Source organism: Pyrus communis, chromosome 1, assembly GCF_041283825.1.
Source record: "Pyrus communis isolate YQ-2024b chromosome 1, ASM4128382v1, whole genome shotgun sequence".
NCBI classification, from domain to species: Eukaryota; Viridiplantae; Streptophyta; class Magnoliopsida; order Rosales; family Rosaceae; genus Pyrus; species Pyrus communis.
The window spans coordinates 24,123,558-24,148,125 of record NC_142565.1 but is presented as its reverse complement, the minus strand read 5'-3'; the positions used below and the strand labels follow the sequence as shown (position 1 = coordinate 24,148,125).

General features: G+C 39.2%; 2 protein-coding genes across 12 annotated transcripts; one reads left to right on the top strand and one right to left on the bottom strand.

Annotated features, from left to right (window-relative positions):
* Positions 1-4,573: 4,573 nt before the first annotated feature.
* On the bottom strand, positions 4,574-8,857 carry LOC148699406 (DNA glycosylase superfamily protein). 4 transcript variants are annotated; one of them, XM_088699978.1, is made up of 4 exons: positions 8,114-8,857; positions 6,709-8,017; positions 5,366-5,562; positions 4,574-4,882 (listed from the first exon to the last, which is right to left on the bottom strand). In XM_088699978.1, the coding sequence occupies exons 1-4, from the start codon at positions 8,824-8,826 to the stop codon at positions 4,762-4,764; spliced, it is 2,340 nt and encodes a 779-aa protein (XP_088556104.1). In that variant the 5' UTR covers positions 8,827-8,857; the 3' UTR covers positions 4,574-4,761. The 4 variants fall into 4 exon arrangements, with proteins under 4 accessions (XP_088556104.1, XP_088556100.1, XP_088556097.1 ...); XM_088699974.1 differs by having other exon boundaries at positions 4,574-4,921; positions 8,114-8,856; XM_088699971.1 differs by having other exon boundaries at positions 6,709-8,857.
* Positions 8,858-21,041: 12,184 nt separating this feature from the next.
* LOC137726745 (uncharacterized) lies at positions 21,042-23,746 on the top strand. 8 transcript variants are annotated; one of them, XR_015966501.1, is made up of 8 exons: positions 21,042-21,380; positions 21,508-21,543; positions 21,661-21,713; positions 21,851-21,894; positions 22,152-22,238; positions 22,813-22,908; positions 23,215-23,335; positions 23,497-23,746. XR_015966501.1 is itself a non-coding variant. In XM_088699941.1 (7 exons), the coding sequence occupies exons 1-7, from the start codon at positions 21,375-21,377 to the stop codon at positions 23,532-23,534; spliced, it is 360 nt and encodes a 119-aa protein (XP_088556067.1). In that variant the 5' UTR covers positions 21,043-21,374; the 3' UTR covers positions 23,535-23,746. The 8 variants fall into 8 exon arrangements, 3 of the variants coding, with proteins under 3 accessions (XP_088556072.1, XP_088556078.1, XP_088556067.1); XM_088699941.1 differs by lacking the exon at positions 23,215-23,335 and having other exon boundaries at positions 21,043-21,380; XR_015966506.1 differs by lacking the exon at positions 23,215-23,335 and having other exon boundaries at positions 21,049-21,380; positions 21,639-21,713.
* Positions 23,747-24,568: the final 822 nt, after the last annotated feature.

Here is a 24,568-nt window from a genome sequence, read left to right as displayed (position 1 = left end):
TGATTGTCTTCTATTTGCTAGGGCTACTACTAGGGGCACCCATAAGGTCCTTGATTTGTTAACGCTGTTTGTATCGGCTTCAGGACAACAAGTAAATTTTCGCAAATCTTCTATAAGTAACATAAGTAATCAAACTATAAATGATATTGTTACCATTCTAAACATACAACACAAAACAACCATTGGTACATACCTAGGCATTAATAATATAGTGTTTTGGAAGGACCCTATAAATGAACTGGAATTAATTAAAAGAGTAAAACAGAAACTAGCAGGCTGGAAAGCAAATACTTTGTCAAAAGCGGGTAGGCTAACCCTAATCAAATCCAACAACTCTAGTATGCCTAATCATGTAATGTCTTACTTCAAATGCCTTGATAGACTACCAAAAAAAACTAAATAAGGAATGCATAAATTTCTTTTGGGGTGGTGAGAAAAATGTAAACCTAATTGGTTGGAGTAAGGTTTGCAAGGCCAAGGATCGGGGTGGTTTAGGGATTAGGAGGGTTGACCACGTCAACAATGCTTGCCTTCCTAAACTTGTGTGGAAAGTTCTAAAAGAGGAGGACAATATGGGTAAAAATTGTTAAAAATAAGTATCTTAGAAATGAAAGCTTCTTAATTGCAAGATTAAGCAAAACCATTCTCTTGCTTAGAAAGGTATTTTAAAAGTAGAGATATTATTCGCAATGGTATCAGATGGATTGTGGGCAATGGCGAGGATATCCTCTTTTGGACCCATCACTGGGTTTTCCTTATTCTTTTTTTTTCAGCTCATCCCGAAAACCAATCATGGAAACTTAAATTGGAATTTAAAAGTGAGTAAGTTTATTGAGAATAATTGCTGGAACAGAGACGTTCATCAACAAGTGGTAGACAATGACATCATTAGAAAGACATGTATGATTACTATTCCAGGTATAATAAGGAGGATTTTTTTTTTTTTTTGTTTTATTTTTTTTTTTTTTTTTTTTTTTTGTGTGTGTGTGGGAGCACACTTCAAATGGGGCTTTTTCTATTAAATCCGCCATGTGGATCCAAGATAATGATAACTAAGATATAAATAGAAGCACACTCCTAAAAAGGATGTGGAGGTTAAAGGTTCCTCCAAAAGTTAAAATCTTTGCTTGGCTATTTATTTTGGAGATATTGCATACTAGGATGAGATTAAGTAGACATATTCAAAGCATTAATACCAGTTGTCCTATTTGTAATGAGGCTGAGGAAAGCAAGAATCATCTGTTTCTTAATTGCCATCATGCTTCTCGAACGTGGAATGTATCCTAGTTAAGTCCTTGGAAGAATAACAATCATCATGTTAATAATGTTATCGACTGATTGGAGAACCTAAACTCTAATGATGAGAATGAGTTAAGTGAATTGAGTAAGGCAATCTTAATTTGTTGGCAATTATAGCAAGACCGAAATAACAAGGTTTTTAATAGTATTGATCCAAATGTTGTGGCATCAAAAGTTGATAATGCTTATTCCTTCGCAAATTACATTCCGGACAAGACGAGGGCTCCAAATCAGAATCATATTATTAAGTGGACCCCTCCTCCTCCGGATGTAATTAAGTTAAATTTTGATGGTTCTACTTCTGCAAGCAGGGGTGCCGCGACTTTTGTTTTGCGGAACCATGAGGGGCTTCCTATCGAGGCTGGAGCTTTGAGTCTTGGTGAAGCCACTATCACTGTGGCTGAAGCTACTGCTTTAAAGGAGGGGTTGTTGCTTGCCAAGAGAAAGGGTGTCCAAAGATTAATGGTTGAGGGGCTCTTTACTTGTCATTCAACTTGCGGGTGGAGAGTGGATGCCCTCTTGGCATATCCATCAGATCATTAGTGATATCTATGGGCTTGCGACAAAATTTGTTGAGATTTCTTGGCATCATATTTTTAGAGAGGCAAACTTTGTTGCTATACTCTTGCTCATGTTGGCCTTTCTCTTGTTAACCCTCATTTCATAGATTACTGTTTGCCCCCTAAGGCTGTGACTGCCCTTAGATTTGACGTTGGAACTAGTGCTTGTACTAGAGGTTTCAGTGTTTAATATATTATTTGTTTATCAAAAAAAAATTCCAATAAATCCTAGTGAAAAAAACACTTAATATAATGTTTAGCTTCGAGGATTAAGCTTAAGATTCAAGCTGAAAATCCTTCTTTAAGTTGCAAACTATTCATAAAATTACAAAATTAGTGTCTACAAGACAAACCCAAAACAGGATCTATACACATTAAAGCCTTCAACTGGTAACTATCTGCTCTCCAACCAAACTCTCTCTTACACCGTCCGTTGGTACAGTTTTGCTTAAATTTGGAAACTCTTCCAACATTATACCTAAAAGTATGTTACTGAAAGATTGTGTTTTGCTTAAACTTGCTCGACGAAATGAGCACTGTGCATGTATTGATTTGTATAGATTTACATCAGTGAGTTATACAAATATTGGACTCTCTACAAAACCTATAAACATATCTGAAAGATAAGATTATCAACAGAAAAACAAAGTCAAAGATTATCCTAAGACGTTGGAGAGGGACTGTACCCCTGAGAAATAGTTGCTGCTGTTACAGTTGATAGCTCCAATCTTTCTTGTTTGAGTTTCGAAATGGAATCAGAAGTAGATGCTTTATCATCCCCTCGCAAGTTGACTGCTGGCGGTGGACTTGCAGCTTGGAAACCAGAAGATTAAACCGAGCTGTAGACAGACCCTTCGTGAGCAATCTGCAAGTTGATCTGTAGTGGCAATGTACTTGACAAGCAGTTCTTTGTGAGTAACCTTTTCCCGGACGTAGTGGTAGTTAACATCGACATGACAGGTTCTAGATTGGAATACAGGATTGGAGGCCATGGAAATGGCTGAAGCATTGTCACACCATACTCTCGGGGAATGTAGAGAAAGATGAAGGTCTTTAAACAACATGCGAAACCATGAGATTGTTGCAGCAGTATTGGCTAATTGTCGATACTCGGCTTCAGTACTTGATCTCGAAACCCCACGTTGCTTCTTTGAGCACCAAGCGATGAGGTTTGGACCTAAATAAATACAATATCCCCTGTGGAAATACGGTCATCGGGATCCCCAGCATAATCTGCATCCGCATAGGCCATTAAATTTAAAGAACCCGGTTTATACACAAGGAGTGTGATATCCACACACCTTATTTTACTTCTCATACACCTTTTTAATTTTCGACCGTCAGATTGGATGAATTGAAGAAGATTAACGGACATGAATTATGAAAGGGTGTGTGAGAAGTAAAATGGGGTGTGTGGATAGCACACCCCTATACACAGTACCGTGAGTGGGAGTTGACTTTAAGTAACGTAATATTCTCTTGACAGCAACCCAGTGAGCAGTAGTGGGTTGATGAATGAATCGACAAACTTGGTTCATGGCAAAGGCAATGTCTGGCTGAGTAAATGTAAGGTATTGCAGCGCCCCTACCACACTTCGAAACTCACGAACATCACTGAGTGGTTCCCCTTCATAAAGACTTGGTCATTTTCCAGCAATTGATTGAGTGGAAACAGGCTTGCAATCAAGCATGTTTGTTCGAGTAAGAAGATCCAGAATATATTTGGATAGAGATAAATGCATACCAATAGTAGATCCATAAACTTCCATGCCAAGAAAATAGTGAAGAGATCCCAAGTCTTTCATGGAAAACATGCGGCTCATGTCTCCAGTTAATTGTGTAATACAATAGGGATTGTTTCCTGTGATCAAGATGTCGTCAACATATATGAGAAGATAAATTACAATGGAACCATGCTTGTAGACAAGGAGAGAGGAATCAGCCATGGAGGAAACAAATCCTAATGTCTCCAAGTGATGTGAAAAACAATGAAACCACGCTCTGGGTGCTTGTTTGAGTCCCTACAAGGACCTTTGTAACTTACATGTGTGGGGAAACGGGGATCAACAAAGCCAAAAGGCTGTTTCATATAAGCCTCATCCATGAGATGCCCATGTAAGAAGGCATTTTGCACATCAATTGACAAATAGGCCAGTTAAAATGCACTGCAAGAGATAAAATTAAACGAATGGTAGAATGTGTTACCACTGGGTTGAAAGTCTCACCATAGATGCTTAGTAGATGCTTTATCAATACCCAGTATAGCTTGGTTATATATAAACAATTTGAGCACTTCAGCCATCCAATTTATAAGAGTGTTGACAGATTACGAATCTTATTAGTATCGAACCTAACCTAAGACTTCTTAGTTATTAGTGGAGTGGAAAAGAATAGTACTAGACTCTAGTGTTAGTGCTAAAAGAAGCTTTTTTTTTTTGACACACAAACTAACATGGCCTAACACACGTATGTCCCACATACAATTAATTTTCTGTATTGCTTCATTTCTTTTTTAAACAAGGAAGATTTTAGACACATAAATTTACACCAATGTTAAGGGCTAGTTTGGCAGTGCCTTCCTTATTAAAGAAACTGTTTATAATGTGTTGTGAGAATAAACAGCTCATTGTCCTAGTGTGGTAAACTTCTATATGAAATTGTTGCGACTATTTTCCATATGATCAAAGGCACAAGTATTATTTAAGACAAACATGTGAGGATTAAGCCTAATAATTCCAATAAACCCAAGTGAAAAAACACTTAAAACAATGTTGTTTATCCTTGAGGATTAAGCTTAAGATTCAAGCTGAAAATCCTTCTTTAAGTTGCAAAATATTCATAAAATTACAAAATTAGTATCTACAAGACAAACCCAAAATAGGATCTATACACGTTAAGGTCTTCAACTAGCAATCATCTGCTCTCCAACCAAACTCTCTCTTACACCGTCCCTCGGTACGGTTTTGCGCAGAAATTCCCAGTAGAAATTTAGCATGTGGTCTGTAGGTTTTACTCGCTCCCACCTACCAGTGCAAAATATTGCATAAGCGTCGGCTGCATACCTGCTCCGAATAAACATGAAAATTCAGCTTCCATCAAGATACAAATTTGGTCCTCTCGAGTTAGGGAAAAATGCTGGTTTAGACTCGGCAAAATCTCAACCATACATGAGAAAATGAACATTTTACACTCTGCCACGTCATGCCATCAATTTGTTACTATTCTTACCGTCAAAAGGAGGCGGCAATATGATCCATGGAAACATAAACTTTATCATGAATGGTTGGATTGCTGCATCTTGGTCATTCACGAAAACAACAAAAATACTATCTTGACATGTCATGCATGTTATATCGAAACCCCTTTTATTTGGGCTAGGCAGTTCATGGTTTTACTTTATACATTGGTCCTACAGGAACCAGACATAGTATTCTTGTGCATTACCAATATACAGGGAGGATGAATATATATAAGAAAACAAAAGAATCATAGATTAGCCAACGTACTTGCCAACACCATGCAACTGAGTAACATGGGTCCAGCTTTCCTTCAAATACTCCTGAGACAAATGCTGTATCATCAACGCCCTCTTCTTATGTAAACCAAGAGTTTTTATAGTCTTTTCTATATCCTCTGTGGCAACCTCAGTGGCAGCTTTTGCATCGGGACACAATGTAAAGAGATCAGATATAACTCTTTTTGCCTGCATATAGTCCATTAAGTAACAAGGACATAAGAACAGTGTATTCAATCTACACATATTTCATCACCTTTTACAAACAGCTACCATCACAAATAACATTGAACAGTTAAAAATGCAACCATACACACTGAATAAATTCCAAAAGTCAACTTACTCGAAATTGGAGGACCAATAATTTTGTTTTCAGAGAAACAATATATATTATAAACCATAAAGCCTATTCCCTAGAATAATGAGTAAAAAGCAAAAAAATCAAAAATCAACTTAATCCCATCCAAGTTCTTCTGACGCTCTGGTACCATACTGACAAAAGGACAATACGTGACATAGAACCATATTTTAGGTTAAATGTAGATTCCTACCATCTTCTTGTCTATGTTGGCAAAATCAACAGAAAAAAGGTTGCTTTAAATGAATTATTGAGCTGAGCTAACCAGAGGGTCCATTGTTTATGCATCAAGGGTTGGAAAGTATTTGATATAGGATCTGCTTATTTTCAAGAAGCGCAAATTGGATTTCGGATTCCAATGATTGTGATTTTCAAGACTTGAAAAGTCTGAGATGGATTCTGAGATTTCGCTAGGAAACAAAGTTCACTCATGGAAACAAAATTATACAAAGCAGCAGACAAGATGTTCAATGGACAAGAGAACTAAGCACCCTGCTTTCAACAACAATCTACACCAGAAACATCATCCAATAAATGCCCCAACGTCCAAACTGTTATGTTGTACATGAGTTGGCACAGCCATAAGTTGAGATTAGATTCTTTCCAGGATCAGTAGCTAATATAAGTAACAGATCATGAATGTTTTGAACTCTTTCTAAGGCTAATGTTAATAGACTTATACAGGTGTATTTTAATTAGGAAATAAAAAGATTTAAAGCTAGACTTAACGATTAATGATTGCTACTTATTTTAATTACTTATAATGGTTACTTAGTACTTACTAGACCCCTACTCTCTCTATACATGCACTGTTATGATCATGCAAATTCCAGTAGTAACTATTACTTTTTATCATGCAAATTCCATAGTAATTATTACTTTTATGATCAAGCAATTATAGTAATCCAAATCTAATATAGAAATAATCATATGAGTGGTCAAGTACAAAGTGATAAGAATGTATAAAGATACAAGACCTGCAATCCCCTTGTGCGATTAAGGAGCATGCATATCACCAATACTCTCCAAGGATCATGATAATGATCCTCTTGGATGAGACCATGTTCAGAGCGAGGAGGAACCCATGTGTTATCTGGAGTTCGTCTTAGGTATGCTTCGTCTTTCTTCTGGGAAGCAGAAAGAGCAGTCTTGATTCCCGGAGATCTATTGCGCTTTTTTTTACTCCCTAACAAGTGTCCGACCACATTACCTTCTGCTTTGTGTTCTTTCTGAAAGTAGGGAGAGACCTTCACAAACTTGGAACAAGTTTTTGAACAGCGTTTAGGTGGCTTAGCTTTTGTTTCATCACCCCGGTTAACCATCGCTTCTTCCACTCTTGATTTTTGAAAGTAAGGGGAAACCTTTCGAACTTCAATGTGTGCTATTCTTTTGTGCTTCTCGTTATTCTTCCTTCTCTTGCGAGAAACCTGTCCATTTTCTGCACTATTTGGACTCACTTGCTCACCTCTGAAGGTTCTACAGGTGCTTGGCATAGTGGCATGCTCCTCAGTTGTGCTCCTCCCATTCTCGCTAACTAGAATGGAAGAATTGGTAATGTTATACAATGGGAAAGGAGGTTTTGTTTCACTTTCATTTTGATGCTTTTCCTCCTCCTTTTCTTCCACTACCTGTTTCTTTGCACTACTAATCTGAGAATAAGTTTGCACATTTTTGACCATCTTTTCATGTTCGTCAGTCCGTGTGTTGTTCATACTAGCACCACCGTTGTATGCCAACTGTGCAAGCACATCCTCAAGGCTCAAAATCACATCATTACTTTGACTAGCCTTTATTTGGTGATTGATCCCCGACTTCTCTTTAACATCCCTTTCTTTCTCCTTTACCACCTTCATGATAGTGCTTCTTTCATGGTTTTCCGTCTTCTTCTCCTTCTTCTTAATCTTCTTTTCAATGCAATTATCACCGAATATCTCTGCTTCAGTGACATCATCAGTTACTACACCTGCAGATTCTATTTTTTCATCTTTGTGAATGGCTTTTGGTGTAATCTCCTCGAGCTTGGGAGCATAGCAGTCACTACTTTTATCATTATCAAGTTGTGTTACCCCTGTCCTCTTGTTCTTGATACCAATACCATCGGAACCTGCATGTTCCTTTTTCTTGGTTTTATGTTCATGAGAAACCTTTTCAATTTCAGCTACTACATTAATGCCCGAATTGTCAAGAGAGGTTTCTAACATTTCACCCTTTTTGATATCTCCTCCTTGATGCAGAAAATACGGAGAAACCACTCGGTCTCCAACACTTACAGGCGTTTTCCATCTTCTTTTATGATCGGAATTGACATTGGAATTAACATCGAGTGAATCCACATTACAAATTCCCTGTTCCGAGTTCTTGGTTTGATTTCCATAAGATGACCTTTCAGTTTCAGCTACCACATTACTAAAAACCAACTCTGAACTTATGGCAGATGCTGGCAAGATGCTACCCTTTTCTCCTCCTAAATTCTGGAAATATGGAGAAACCACCCGATGGCCACCATCGGATTCAGAGAGTTTTCTTCTTCTTTTGTTGGTGGGCTTGGAATTGGCATTGGGATTCTCCTCGGCCTCATTACAACTAACTGGTTCCTTTTTCTTCTTGTGTTTGTGTTTCTTGAATTTTAGTTCATTTTCACATATTTGTATATTTACAATATTGCTGCTAAACGTCTTACCTTTTTCTCCGCCGCCTCTTGCTCCATGAAGATTCTGAAAATACGGAGAAACCACCCGGTCGCCGACGAGTATGGGGGCTTTTCTTCTTCTCTTGCGGTCGGCGTCATCGGCAACTGAATTGCCATTGTTCTTTCTCTTATTCTTACTCTTCTCCTTCTTCCCATCGCTATTCTTACTCTTATTATCTTCTTCAGGAACGACGACAGGTAAACTGGCGAAATTGGCAAAACCCTCCTCTTTTTTCTTCTTCTTTCTGCGCTTACCTCCGCAATCTTCTCCAATCAACGACGGCGTCTCAATTACTGGTGGAGGCGGAGGCGGAGGCTGAGGCTGAGGCTGGTTTTTCTTCTTCTTAATCGACTGCTGCTGCTGCAGTGGGCACAATGGTCTCTCGCCTTCCTCCATTTCCCACATTCGATCTGACCATCACATTCACTGTTTCACAGCCAAATTCCCTTTATCTGCCGTTTATCCTTCTTTGTCGATCGAGCCCGTCACCGCCAGGCCCATTTTTTTTATTTTCTAGTTTAGGTGTTCGACTTCGGCCCAAAATATACAAGAGCTCAGTCCACCCCAATTTTTTATGGATCCATCGTCCATCAATTTTTTATAAAGAAAATTAACGAAAAGTGCTAAAAAATTTTAATTTTAATCAAAAGGATAAAATAAAGGTGTAAGTGTACCAGAAGTGACTTTTTAGGCAAAAAATGTCCTTAACGTTAAAAGTGAACAGTACTGTGAGTGTTTGATTAAGACTCCCTTTTTTATAACCAACAACTGGGGCTGGAAAAAATTGCCAAAAATCCTGAACCAAACCTAAAAAATTCCGATCTCAAATCAAAATTTCTGAAATTTTGGGATGTAATACCGAACTGATCCTGAACTATTCGGCACGAGATTCGATACTACGTATTTAATGAATCAGTAATTCTGAACCGAATCGAAACTATATATGTGGATGCAAATTTTCACTATCTATTCTTTTGACGAAAATGTACCTGCAAAATAATAACATATAAGATTAAGGTTAAAAGCTTTACGCGCCCACGATGAATGGGGGCTTTAGCTGAAAAATCTCCAATGTCAAAGTTAGAATTATGAAAAGAATGTGTTTGAGTGTTTGTGGGAATCAAAAAAACCTCTTTAGGGGTAGATCAAGCTTCCTCAATTTTGGAGATAAAGTGGGTATTTATAGGAGAAATGGTGGAGATGGACCGGCCTAGGGTTTAGGAGTGGCCAGCCCTATGTGGTATTTTGGGTGAGAATATTTCAAGATATTTGTGTAAATTAATATGTTGGAGTAATTAGGGAAATATCCAAAATAAATTTATTAGGATTACTTACTTGAAAGAGGTTTTCTCTGATTAGGAATGTATTTTATGATAAGAATAAGGGACTATTCTATCATAAATACCTTTGACTTTTCCTACAGGCAGGGGTGCCTTGAGTAGTAGTTGATCTCTGCTTGTTTTACCTCAACTACGCGTGGTGAATGAGGCTGCTCCTTGCTCATTTAATAAAGGCAGTCTTGTCTTTCTTTGGAAATAATCCACGTGTCAGCTCCATGATTCTTAGGATTATTTTTGGCTCCACAAATGCCCTCACACCTGTTGGGCTGCTCACAGGAAAGGGCATGAGGTGTAGGAATCCAAAGTTGCAATGGAGTTTGTGTCCCAATTTAATGTAGATTCTCTCTTTGATTTGGAATTTAAATTCTACTAGGAAAGGGAATGTATTGCCACCAAAACCTATTTAAGTCTGAGTCAAGCAGGGGATTAAATAAATTTGGAGTGTAACTAAAACCCCATAAGAAAGAGAGAAAGTCAGAGGATATTTGTTCTCCCTCCCCTAGCAATCTTCTTCGCTTGCCTGTGCAAAGAATTGTGTTATGTTGCCTTTCTTCTTCTCCAAGGCAGGAAAAAAATAATTTTCTCTTTCTTCTTGATTTTTTAGAGCCTCAAGGCTTGAATTTTGGCTTGACGAGGGTCGAGGACTTCAAAAAGTGTGTAGACGTGGGTTGCTATGTTGTTGTTGTCGTGGCAGCTTGGCTGCCGCAGGTAGGCGGCATGACACAGGGTGGCTAGCAGATGCCAGGTTTGACTCGACTTGGGCCGAGGGAGTGCTGGGGCACTGCAGGGGAAGGCCAGCTCTGGCTGGGCCTTCCGTGAGCTTACTGCTGGGCTCAGGCCCGTGCAGTGATCGAGATGGCAAGGGAAAGAAAAAGGCGCAGAGGCGCCATCCTTCCTTTATTTGAATTAAGTTGTGAAGGCCTACTAGGCTAAAGCATAGTGTGAGATTGAGTCGAGATGAAGGCCTAGCGTGCTAGGCCCGTGTCTTGGGTTTGGTGCACTGCTCTATGCATTTATTTTTTCGATCAACTTTCTAACAATTTTTTTGAACATGTCTTCCTCAAACCACAAAAATGATGAATTTATTCCGCTATTGTATCACTAGGGCGGATCTACAAGTAAGCTAGGCTACTTCAGGGCTGCTCATGTCAAGGTACATTTTGATGAACAGTTCAAAGACTTCCTCGAGATGTTTAAGCACGTAATTCTATCTGGGGTTCGCGTGAAACGATCAAAGGATGGTAGCAGCCATGAACCGTGTGGGTCTAGGAAAGCTATTGTTAGGGGACTTTTAGGTCAAGGTGGACTTTGGCTTTGAGAATGTGTTTTTATCTCCCTTAGTGCGGGTTCACAACAAGTCCCAGGATATCTCAAAAGAGATAGCTTGTCTTAGGACATACCCCGATAACATCGATCGCTCGAAGATAGCATGAAAGATCAAGATAATGACTTGCTTAAGTGAAGCGTGGTGTGGAAGCTAGAAGATTATCAGTTTACATGAGAGAGAAGGTTTGCATGGTTGCATGGCATTCTTAGCTGCATGATTTGGGCTTTCCTAGGGTGATAGTAAGGCTTCTAATGGTTGGGATGTTTGATGGAAGGCTGTGGGAATTACTAAGGTTGCATGGATGGTGATGCCTGAGACTTGGAGCATGCTTCTTCCTGGCTAGTTCCCTCTCATTACGTTTTCTCTATTTCTCCTCTTTGTGTTCATCTGAGTCCTTCTTTAATGGCTTTTCTCCCTCCTTATGTGGGTGAAGGGTTATTCTCCATATTTCAAGGGAATATCCCCTTATGGCTTAATCTTCTCTCCGTTTCTCCCTAGCTATCCTATTATTCCCTTTTTGGAGTAAACTAGATGCACTGTTGAGACTTGCAGATTACTTATTCTCGAGATGCAACTTTCCTGGGGTGGCCTTCTACAGACGCTAAATCTGGTAACACGTTTCACGGCTTTTGCATGTCCGTTGTCTGTGCAAGCTAGGAAGGGAAAGTCAGCATTAAATACCTAACTTACTGGGCTTATCATGCATTTAAATGTAAGAATCTTGTTTAACCCTAACTAAGGGAGTTGGCTTGCTGGGGAAAGGGATAAACTAGGTTAATTCTCTCTCAATGTTGCCTGCATGGAATATAAAGGGTATGGGCTTAGATCTTTGGGCTCCTAAGTAGCCCAAAGTTTTCCATGACCTCAATTCCACGTAAGCCCGATGACCTTCCGTAACCATCGATACCACAATCCACTAGGCAAGCCCTGATTATATGACTTGGGCTTAGTATGATTTGTGGCTAAGGAAGCATGGCGTGATGAATAAGCATGAGCATGACGTGGCATGGAATGTTTGTGAATGTATTCTTCATCGAACCTATGCCTTGGCGCGTGTTTGGGCTTGAATGTAGGCTTTGTATGACAATTGGGCCTTAAGACTTAGTTGGGTTGGTGTGTGACATTTTTAGGCCCTAAGAGCTATCAAGTTTCACCTATACTACTTTGTGTTGGAGTTCACCTTTCCCATGCCTCGGTTCTTCCAAGAGATGATATGCTCCATGAAGTGTGCTCTTACTTAGTGATTTCCGAACGTGGTCCGCGTGATGGTGTGGTTCTACAACTTGAGCAGGTTCTTTGACTTAAACCTAACTGCCAACGAGTTTTAGTACTTCTTTAACATAGGTCACATCGATGATGTTGGGTAGCTGAAGACCTGCCATAAGCTCTTTGAACACTCGAGCAAATGGGATCATGACTGGGCCAGCACGACTCTAGAGATCAACCAAAAGTGGGAATTTGACTCCTCGCCTGGGCTACATGTTTTGACTGCTTTCATCGATGGTAAGTAGGTTGCTTAGTCTTTAAGCTGCTTTATACTTTTGTTGAGCTGCCTTCTGATTTATCCTTATCTGTTTATGTAGATTCGGAATTCGCTTCAACTTCTAAGACTTATCCAGACATGAAGAAGGTGTACATCACTTTAGGGATCCTTACTGGATACCATGAATGGCGTTGGATGCTTAGTCATCTTCATAGGGAGAAAGGTGGGCTACCCCCGCATAAGGAGATTAGGAAGATTAAGGGTGAGGTGTTCGCTGGTTCGATTGATACCATGGAGCTTGTTGCTAGTGGAGACGGGAGAAAAAGATCTTCGTCGCCTGCTCGAGAACCATCGATGGAGAAGAAACTGAAGACTTCCTCTGCTGCTTGTGAAGGTTCGTCCACTACTAAGAGGTTTATGATTGACTTGAATTCTTTTAAGGGAAAAAAGAGGCTGCTGTATCTGAGCTTGTGAAGCTTGTGAAACTTGCTGCTTCGAGGGTTGCTAGAACAATCGCTGACAGGATTACATAGCCGATAAGTTCTGTTGTGTCCCATGTGCTTGGTTTTATTCCGAGACATCCTTCCATGCCCAAATCCGATCTGATTCTAGAGGTGCATGCAGTGATAAAGAGCGATGATGGCGATTCCATTGCCAAGGCAGTGTTAGGGCTGGCCCCTCTGTTGAAAAGGAAGCGCCTACCTGCATGAGAAGCCATGAACAATTTGCCAAACTCGCCTTAGCGGAGTTTTTCGAGATCCATGTGCTGTTGAAGCCTAATCTGCCTGAGGACACGGAAGCATGTACCAAGTTTGTTGATGGCGTAAGCAAGGTTGTTCACTCCAATTTCTTTGTGAGGCAGGAAACTCAATCACGGAGGGGTTCCTTGTTTGCTATGCTGTAGAAATCTGTGATCTTGGTTGCCGAGTACGCACGTACGTATGAAGTAGGATGACGCCAAGGCTGCTAAGGAGACAGCGGTGGCCATGGTAGCTGAAGCTTGCTTGGGTGCTAATAAAATTAAAGAGTTGGAGTCTAAACTTGCCTTTTTGAAGGGATTAATGTCTCTACCCCCACTGCTTAGTAACTTGAGACCGCTCACCAAGAGATCAATGACTTGAAGGCTCAGCTTGATGCGATTCGGGGAAGTATGGGGTTGCAGAGAAGGACATTTAAGAATTTCAGTTTGCATATGATGCCAAGTATGCAGTGCTGCTCGCCATGCGTAATGAAGGTCGTCAGTAGACTTGAGTCCAAGGACATGGAGCTGCAAAGAGCGTTGTGTGCAATAAGAACCTGAAGAATGAACTAGATGAGTTGCAAAATGCTTGTACTGACCTAATTGAGGAGAATAAGCAGCTAAAGAGCGAGAAGTCCAGTCTTGAGGTTGTTCTTGCCTAAGGTCAAGCTGACTTCTACTAGCTTGGCTATATTGATCATTTCCTAGGTATGCCTTCTGACACGCCTTCTCTGATAAGAACCTCGAGCTTTTTGCTATTTCTTTTGGGGATCTGCTTAAGTTTTCCTTCGAGAGTGCTGTTGGTGGAGCAGCTAAAGACCAGGTTGCCCAGGTAGGTGCTGCCGAAGGTGGTGCCGCCCAGGTAGGGGCGTTTGGTGACAATGCTGCCTAGGATGAGGCAGTGGTAGATGAAGCGAGTGAGGTTGATGTTGTTGGAAGTGATGTGGCTGCTAAAGATGTCCAAGCTGCTGAGAAAGACTCTTTTTAGATAGACTTTAGGATTTACTTTCTTTTCCTTTCCTGCTTTGCTTGAACTTTGTTGGCTTTCGTGCCAGTTTACCAATTTGCTCGATATTAATAAACTGTATTTCTTCACTTTACTTCATCTTTGTCTCTTTGCCTTGCTTCAAGCTTTTGCCATAGAAAGAACAATTGAGTAGGCTGCTTTGAACAAAGTAGTCAAACCTGTCTCCATTGCTTTAGGAACCAACTTTGGGTTATCGAGTGCGAATGTTCGCTTGCTTGAGGCATCTTTTGAAACTTCTAACTTGCAGGGTCAAATGACCTCCGTAGTTGCATGTTTTGTATTTGTGGTCCACTAGATCTTTAATCATAAGGTCATTAGCGAACTGTGCTGCTTTTAATAAGTAGACGGGCTTGTATGACCTATGTGACACACCCCGATCAAGACCAGGGCGTGCTGGCCGTCACGTGAAAGTAACATAGCCATGTGCACAGTGCGGAAGCTAATAAAATAATGATGGAAATAGTACGAATAATAAAAACTGGTTTTACATAAAGAAATGATAAGTGCAATGTAAGTGCGACGCTAGTTCAGAGCATAAGCCTAAAGCAGCCCAAATGAAAATGATGCGACAACAGTACACCCGAAGGTGGCCCTACGCTGGTGAGGGTCTGTCAGAAATGCCGGGAAGCCCTCTGGGAAACCACCGAACCTGGTACTCAACTAGAACCTGGAGGGGAGCAAAACAAAAGCGTGAGTGGGCAAAAACAAAGCTTTTCGAAAACCATTAATAAATACGTTCTAACCCCTCGCCGTAAAACCTGTATACTTCCCAGAAAATAGATATACGTATAATATATACCAATCATGCTCAAGAATATGCCATGCCAAAACCTCATAATGAAATGCAAGTGCTCAGGTGTAAATCATATCAAGAACATATAATCTGGCAGTCGGAGTCACCTAACGTGACCTGTACGGCTGCATCTAGAGCTCAAATCTCAATCTCACTAGCTGGACCTGCACACGAGTCGGAACCACCTAAAGTGGTCTGTACGACAGGCCTGGGTGTAATACATATATACGCTCTAGTGCTATGATCACGTGAAGGCTGGGCGAATAATCACGGGTCACCTACGAGTCGGAACCACCTAAAGTGGTCTGTACGACAGGACTGTGCACCTAACTTGGATCCAAGCTGAGCGTGTGGTGCGGGAGGTGAACATCACGTGAAGGACTGTGCCCTACTCTGGGCGGGAGCACTAACACCGGGGGTGCAAGTTATGAGCTCTCTAAGCATCTCGAATCACTACTGAAAGTAAACATGCATAACATTTACCTGACACTTACCTGTGCGTCCACAGCACCAATACGTACACATATAAATGCAACTAACCAATCATAATCAGCGGCAATATAAAATGCATGGCATATAAACTAATAAATATTTCAATCAATTTCTGGGAAAATATATGTATATATGTATATACGGAAAACCAAAAGCCCACTCACTAATATGTGGAAGGGTCGTAGCCCCCTGTCTCGAGTGACCACGCTCGTCCTCGGGATGGGTATCACCTATATGCGAAACAACTACAAAAACGTCAATTTTAAAGTACATAACCAACCTTTAGAAATAACTTCTCATACAATGCTCAAATGGGGCATATGAATACACCAACGTGATCTACTCAACCTCAGGAACAACCCCATATTTTTAAAATAATTTTTCACCGTCGCACGCACCCCCATGCGCCGGCCAAGGCACGGGCACACGCGCCGGCCACGTGCAGGCACGTGCCTGGCACGCTGACGGCGTCAGTTGATGCCGTTAGGAATATTCTGTCAGTTTTAACAGATTTTGTTAACGGCGTCAGGAATATTCCGTCAGACTTGACAGAATATTCCGTCGTCTTCTCCGGCGAGCCTCCGGCGCCAGAAAACTAGGAAAATTTCAAACTTCGATATCTTCTTCGTTTTTCAACCAAATTTCACAAAATTGGTACCAAAATGAAGCTTAGAACTAGAGGAACACAATCATACCACTTTCAAGTGCTAAAAACCACGAAATCTCACCTGCAAAATCACCCTAATTCCGCCAACCTCGAAACTCGTGATCCCGACGTCCAAAACCTTCAAACGAACCACCCCGAGCCTTCTAGGGACCTCACCAAGCTTCCTACAAGCTTGAAATTCCCTAAAACGTGAGAAATCACGTGTGCATGAACAGTACCCGAAATCGGGCATCGTGGATTCGACGTGAAAACGAAGGTGTTCTTACCTGAAATGGGTATGGTTGGACTCCTACAAGCCTCACGAGCTCGAACATGTGCTTGAATTCCACGATATGTGAAGGTTTGATGTGTTTTGGGTGTGGTCCGTACAAAGGAAGGGAAAATGGGAAAGGGAAAGGCACGGGGGAAAGGTGCAGGGATAGGGAGAAAGGGTGTGGGGTGTATGTGAGTGTGTGTGTGGCACAAAACATGCCAACAAAAACCCAAAAACACACACACAACGTAAAATGACGCTAGGGGCAAAATCGTCTTTTCACGCGTACGTTTTTAAATTTCCCGGGACGGGCTGTCACATATGTGACTGTTGATCTAGGCTTAGGACCTCTACAAAGCTATTAACCAAAGAGTTAGCAGCCAAGTGCCTTACTTACATAAGCAAGCGAATCTGCATGACTACTCAGTTGTTAACTTTGATCTTCTAAGGCTTTGAACTGTTTAGCTTTATCTCGCGTTGTTGCCCCTTAACCATTGGCTGCTTAGCTGGTTGTCATTTCTCTAATCCTTTGAGCTGCATGGCCTGCATCACAGCATACTAAAAATTGCTGGGACATGAAATTCGCTACCCTTTCGCATCAAAAGTGCATGGTTCTATTGAATTTCGTGAGTAGTGGTTTGAAAGAACGCTTTGCACTTTGTGTAACCAATTTCGTAGGCTGCGTAGCAACACAACACTTTAGGAATCAGTGTGAACCCAAGGGGTTGTTCTGCGCTAGGTAGTGCATATTCGCACTAACTTGTTAACCTTTCACAAGATTGTGCAATTGTATAGGTATATGTAGTTAACTGCTCGAAGGGTGTACCATAGATAGTCTTTCAGAAACTGTAGGCTACTCGTTGAGTTGGCAGCGACTTTAAGTTCCCAAGACCTTCCAAAAACCTTTGGCTGCTCGTTGAATTGTGATAGGATTTTTACCACAGGGTTAAAATCACACAAAATACTTGCAAGAGTACAAGATTATTGTAGTGTAGATGCTTATGCAAGGTCGTTCTCCTCAAGGACTATTTTAATAATTTATGTAAAAACAATTCCTAATTAACTACTTAGAATTAAAAATTGAGAAAAGAGATTTTGAAATTGGGTAATATTAAAAATGAATTTTAATAAAACACAAATAATAAATTTTCCCACAATTAATATGATAAAAAGAAAAGAGTTTTAAATACCAATTTAGAATAACACTAGGGTTCCACCATCACCTAGCCATCCTATGTATTTTTACCAATTACTTATGATCTATACATGCTACTTTGAAGGTTAGGCTTTCCTAATTTATATTCTACTTGGAACCTCCAACATAGAACGTAGATCTAACATGCAATCCGTCCAGACGTTCGTATCAAATATGAACTTGAGAGACTCATTATGTTTTATGAAAATCCTTTGAAAAACCAAGCAACCCTTAAGATGTGGTGTTCATCTTAAGTGAAATTACAATTATTAGTCACAAGAAGCCAGCGTCAATTTCAGGGAACCTTCCGACCAAAATTGCATCAAATTACTTTTCTAAAGATCCTAATGGTGATCAAGCAATAAGACAATTAGATAGTTTACAACGGTGATTAATAATTCAAAGCATGCATGCAATCAATCATAAGCAATTAAATAAAAATTACATATTCATGCTAAGTCTCAAGGCTTTGCCCTAGCAAAATGAATTAGCTACGCACATTCATAATTAAAATCGTAGAGAATATCATTATAAAGAAAAGGATTGAAAACACCTTATGTAACATCCCACATCGTCCAGGAGAGTGGATCCTGTAAGCCTTATATGTATATTCCTTTCTCTATCTAGCACGAGGCCTTTTGGGAGTTCACTGGCTTCGGGTTCCATTGGAACTCCAAAGTTAAGCGAGTTCACGAGAGAGCAATCCCAGGATAGGTGACCCATTGGGAAGTTCTCGTGTAAGTTCCCAGAAACAAAACCGTGAGGGTGTGGACAGGGCCTAAAGCAGACAATATCGTGCTATAGTGGAGTCGAGCTCGGGATGTGGTGGAGGCCCAGGCCGGGATGTGACACCTTAAAGTTTAAAATCTAAAAGCCTTCAAAAACCCTAGCAATTATTCTATCACCAAATTTGCATAAAAGAAAAACGTAAAAGAGAGGTCCCTAAAACTAAGAATGGAAAAGCAATATATCCTGCTATGCCATCGCACAAACCCTAAAGTGTAGTCTTTTATTCCAACTAGGAAACTAAATAATAATAAAATATCTTAGAAAATAAAGTCCTAATTAAACTAGGAGAATCTGCCAGGTAACTGTCCAGCCACGTTTTAGCCTCAAATATCCTCCAAATCCGACCCATAATAGGTTGTTTTGAAGATCGGGACGTTCTGAACACATCTCTAGAAGGCCACAAACCCATCTAAGGTCATCTTGGGCTTCAAAAGAGTAATTCAAGCCCAAAACGTCACTATTCCAACACTGGGCATCACTCCTTTATTTTATCGCCAGAAAATCACCGCTACGAAGAAAAATTCCAAATATTGATACGATCAAGCTAACTGACTCATGAATGTTCTCCAACTGGAATTACTTCAAAATTCATCCATTTGGTCATGTTTTGCTCCAGAGGAAGTCGAAAGTCCTATATTGAAAATACAATTCAAAGTATCAAAATTTTTCCAAAATATTAACCAAAATATACTAAGAATAGGGCTAAATATATAATATAAAATCTACTCATCAAATTGATAGCAGCTTTAGGTTCCCAGGTACCTTCCAGAAACTGTACGTTGCTCGTTGAATTGCCAGGGGCCTTAGGTTTCCAGGGATACGCAGAGATCGCTAGTTGGTCACATACAAGATGCTCAGCTCCTTATGCTAGCTGGTCACATCAAGGATACTCAACTGCATGCACCCCATGAGTGTAGCCGAAGCTAGAATTTCGTATCCTCATAGAGATCACCTATGTATTGTACTAGGGATGCTCAACTGCGAATGCTAGCTGGTTACATCACGGATGCTCAAAAGGGATGTTACTTTAATGGGTAGAGGGAATACTATTCCATAACACGAAGATCACTAGTTGGTCACATACATGATGCTCAGCTGGGGGTTGCCAGTAGCTGGTGAAAGTCCTAGGATGGGTACTAATTTAACCTAGAAATGTAACTAAATTTCAACTTAAAACTAAAGCAATTTAAGGTTTAAGTTAATCAATTATGTAAACTAATCCCTACACAAATAGTCAAAATAAATATAAAGAGTACGCACATGATGTAGGATTTAACGAGGCAAAACCCACCATTGGGAAAATCCTCGGGCTACCAAGCCAGGAAGCACTAAGAAAGAAAGAATACATAAAGACTTACAAGAACTCATCAACTAGACAACCATACTAGTTGGCAGCTTTGTCTTCGCGCTTTGCTACTCGATCTTTCTTCAGTCTTCGAGTTGAAGTGGCACGACACTAACACGATCGTCAATCACCTTTTCCTCGAACTTTGCAAGATACTAACTCGATCATGCATAATGTTTATATGATGAAGTGTTTGGTTGAAAAATCAATCAATTACGAAAATCACAAGGCACATTTTCATAATTGACATTCAATAAAAAACCAAATGAAAATCAGCATGAAAATAATATTTTCTCTTTAAAAACACATGTTATTGAAACCGTAAGATGGCAGCAACATAAAAATAATTTTTCTTTGACAAAAACACGCTGCTGCCTTTTGTTACCTTTTTTTTTCGAAGAACAAAAATTTCATGCATATACAGCTTTCCCAAAACCAATTTCAAACATTCCTTATAAACCTTCAAGGCACGGGAACCAATTTTGGAACTGATAAGATTTCATAACTAATAATAGGTTTTAGGTAAATGACAATCTTTTTTAAACCACAAATCCTAGATACACACGGCAACAACTTTTTTTTAAAACAATGACAACCATGCAATCCATTTAGTTGGATAACTCTCATCAATATGCAATCAGATAAGTCTTTTGAAAATACAATCAAATTATCTTGAAAGTAGTTTTAATAAAAGACCTATCTCAAATACAATATCATGAGATATAGATGAATGTAATTGGATGCATGCATGCAAACATACTGAATGTGTATCTTGTTCACGTAACATCTTCTCATCAAAAGAGTAAGAGACCTCCCAAGACTTAAACAATTACAATTGAGAATATATAACAAGTCTAAGCTATTACAGACTCATGCATTTTGTCAAGAATTGCCAATATTGCACTAACAATCTCCCCCTTTGGCATTTCCTTGACAAAACCCTCAAATATAATATTTCAAAAATTTAAAACTTATGCACTGAAGTCTGTAATCTGCACACATTAAACAAAACACCCGTGACGTACAAAAGACAGATGTTGCATGTTTATTAAGAAATAAGGATAATCATTCAACCATCTTTCATTGTCCAAAAGAGAAAATAAAAAGAAGCTTTATTATGAAATAAAGATAATCATTCAAACATGATGTACCATCCAAATTATATATATACTAAACGCCTAACTTTCATGTTAATTCCCTTTGTGTCCTTTTTACTGTTCCTTCGCCAGTGTTATTCCTGTTTTGCCCTTCAGTTGTTCTGTAAGTTTAACTTTTTGTGTATATTATACAGTAAAATTCCGTTTTTGTCCCTGCTACGATAGAAATCTCTCGATTTCTTCGTATTGTGTGCTTCCAGCATCTTCCACTTTTCACTTTCCTCTTCTTTCCTTCTCTTTCCGTTTCTCTCATCCTAGAACCGAAGAACGATGGAAAATCAGGGTTCTTCCATTTGCTTCCACAGATTTCTCGATCTCTCTCGAGCTCCGGATCCCTAGCCTCCGTATGAAGGTTCGTTTTTCTCTCTCTCTCTCTTTCACTTTTTTTTTTTCAATTCGTGATCGAATTTTCTTTCCAAGAATGTTACATCTGTTGCCTTCGGGAAGAAAGTTTAAACCTAAAAAGGCTTGGTTTTCAGGAAATCGTCAATCCTGCAGAATCCTTGGGTTTCCTGGTGAGTTATCCGGCATATTTGTTTTGGGTTTGGTTTTTGAATTCTCTTTTCTTTGTTCAAATTTTTGTGATTTTAAAACCTCTCGGTGGCTGCAGATTTCATCGGCTATTTCATCAGTTTTTGGATTCGATCAGGATCGGTTTTTTACCCACGAAATCTAGAGTCTTTTGGTAAGTTTCGTGACTTTCTCCGTGTTGCTGTTTCAAATTTTGTTTTTGTGGTTTTCGATGTTCACATGGATTTTTTGTTTGAATTTTGTATTTGTGATTTTGCGGGTTGTTTTGAATTTACAGATGGCTTTTTCTAGGTTCGGTGAATTTACAGGGGAGAGGGAGAGAAAGGCCTGTGGAGGTAAACTCTTTTGCTAAAAGCTTCTAATTCATCCTTTATTTCTTTTTTCATCTGGGCAAAATTTTTGATGGATTTATGTTTTTTTTTTTTTTTTTTTTTTTTTTTTTTTTTTTTTTTTTTCGAACTCCAATCTGAATTATGGATTTAGAAAAAACAAATTCATGAATTTTTTATTTGCGTGCATGTCGGTCCTGTAACCGCATGATTTGATAATCCGACCGCGAAGCTAATTGTTTCTGTATGTTTTTGGATTGCAGACCTGGACTGTCGAATGGAGAGGATGAAAAGCAACTGCATGAAAGCGGCAATGGAGACCCGACAGCAGCATTTTCAAGTCGATCTGGGTAATCTCATAGCCTTCGACCCTCATCACAGATTCCCCTCCATCCCCTTCTCTAAGTTATTTTTCTTTACTTATTCAATATATCTCTATTTTTTGGTAATATTTTGTATACTTCTGGGCTTTTTGAAATTATTGCTTTTGAGAAATTAATTGAAAATTTACTTTTGGAAATTGGGATTTTATTTGGATTAATCCCATCAGTAAAGTGGCAGTCATAAGTGAAATAATGAATTTATCACACTATGCTGATGGGTTTTTGTTCAGTGGGTGAAATTCTGATTTGTTTTTTTCATGGTATTTAGGGAGGAATTAGTGAAGGAATGTATAAAGAGAGGGACCGAGTTGGTTTAAGCTATTGCGAATGATCTTTTTTTGTTTTCTTTGTAGAATTTCTGTGTGTTACTCTCACTCTTATTTTCACTCTTGCTCACAATCTCACAATATAATATTTCTCTTGGTCTTACTCTTACTCCGACTGTGACTCACAATTTAATACTTGCTCATTACTTTTTTGGGGGTATTAAGTTACTATCAATTTTTGTCAATGTTTATTCATATTAATTGTTCCGTGGCAGAACTGGAGAGTGTGTTCTTTCCAATCTTAAGCCAGGAAACATGTGGAGTATTAAGTCAGAATGGTTCTTGCTGCTTCAGACAGTGGCCACACCACAGTAAGCAGCCCATAGACCTTTAATAGTATTTGCATGATTATTCACTTTTTGAGTGACACCAAACAAAGGAGTCTACTAATTTTAACTTTTGGTCTCTGACATGGTTTGAATTAAAGACGATTTTTTTTCACAACATAATGTTACACTTGCTGCTGCTGTAGAAGAGTTAATTTCTGGTAGACAGATGATTATAATGTTGTTCCTATTATGCATAAGGTCGTGGTTATAATATTGTGAGATTTTGTGTCTGCATAAATCCAGTAGTGGTTTTGATAATCAAAAAGTAATCTCTCAACTTATCATCAGGTGCTTAAAGATTTGAATTTTTTAAAGTGCTTCCACAAAACCTGCACAGTGGTTCCACAAAAATCTGCAAAGTGGACGTTATGTTGCTTGCAGCAGTAGATTGTTCTTTTCTATTTAAGTTGTAAGCTTTGTTTTCTATTTGGTAACTGTTGTTTATTATTGGTTGTTTCAAACTATTTATTACATGTGTATTAACATTTTCTTTCATTTGTAGCTTCTTTTTTTTTTTTTTTTTTTTTTCTTCTTTTTTTTCTCTGATGATCAAAACTATTTTTTCTGCAGTGACTGCTTCAACCGAAAAACTTTTGCTCATGTGTTAAAGGATGTTGGCATCTGTTATCCAAAACAAACAAGTATGGAATCACATTTTTTTGTGTAAATAGTTGATCCAAACATGAATTATCAAGGTGGAATACTAGGTTAATCATTTTTGTATACTAATAAGGCATTTGATAATGTCTTTTCTGTAAGTTATATAAATTTTGACAGCTTTGTAAATATATTTATTCCATTTTCTGTTTAGTATTTATAACACTTTGCATATTTACATGTTAAAACATACTCTTATAGTTATATTTTCGCTCCCGCAACAACGTGCGGGCAAAATTTACTAGTAATAAACTAAAAGAAACCCTCACTAACTAAAACATTATTCTAGCAAAAAATCACTCCCCTTAACTACTAACTAAAATCTCTCCCCCTAACTATAGTCTCTCCCCCTTTTTGTCATAGGAAACGCCAAATTAATCATGCTTAGGCAACGATTCGTCATCGGTAACCCAGTAGAGATCTTCCTCAGGATCTTCCTCAGGATCATTGTCTGAAGTAGGAGTTGGCAGCGGTGTGCGTTCCAGAATTGGTGGACATGAAGTATGAGAAGGTGGTGGAACACTAGCAAGACGGAAGTCAGAATCATCATCAGAGGATGAAATATGACTGAGAGGAGTAAGCATGTGATTTGGGATACGATGGATACATTGCTCCAATTGAGAAAGGCGATGACTAAGATCCATGATAGAAATCTTAATGAATTGCTCCAACTGAGAGAACTGTTTGCTGAGATCAAGAAGACGCTTGAAAACCTCAGTGGGACAATCAGCAGAAAAAGTTGAAGAAGCAGGTGGGGACGAAAACAGTCTACGAGTCACAGACCGTGTGCGGGGAGAAGAGAAGGAAGGAATAATGCTCGGAGTTGTGCCTTTCAAAGCAGGAGAACGTGCAGACTTGCGTGATGAAACCATGATGAAAAAATTGTATGGAAAACAAAAATAAGGACGACAGCAAAGGAAGATGGAGGCCACGGCAATAAGAAACAAAGATGAAAAAAAAAACCAAGGTAATAAATAACAAACAA

What these genes read in the sequence shown, in the direction of transcription:
- LOC137726745 (XM_088699941.1), top strand. An exon ending in CAGAATCCTTGGGTTTCCTG is followed by an intron (nt 21,544 to 21,660) that starts GTGAGTTATCCG and finishes CTATTTCATCAG; the next exon opens with TTTTTGGATTCGATCAGGAT. An exon ending in GCATTTTCAAGTCGATCTGG is followed by an intron (nt 22,239 to 22,812) that starts GTAATCTCATAG and finishes GTTCCGTGGCAG; the next exon opens with AACTGGAGAGTGTGTTCTTT.
- LOC148699406 (XM_088699964.1), bottom strand. Translation starts at nt 8,826, where the DNA reads ATGTGGGAAATGGAGGAAGGCGAGAGACCATTGTGCCCACTGCAGCAG. An exon ending in ATCGCACAAGGGGATTGCAG is followed by an intron (nt 5,563 to 6,708) that starts GTCTTGTATCTT and finishes GACTATATGCAG; the next exon opens with GCAAAAAGAGTTATATCTGA. An exon ending in CAGTTGCATGGTGTTGGCAA is followed by an intron (nt 4,922 to 5,365) that starts GTACGTTGGCTA and finishes TATTCGGAGCAG; the next exon opens with GTATGCAGCCGACGCTTATG.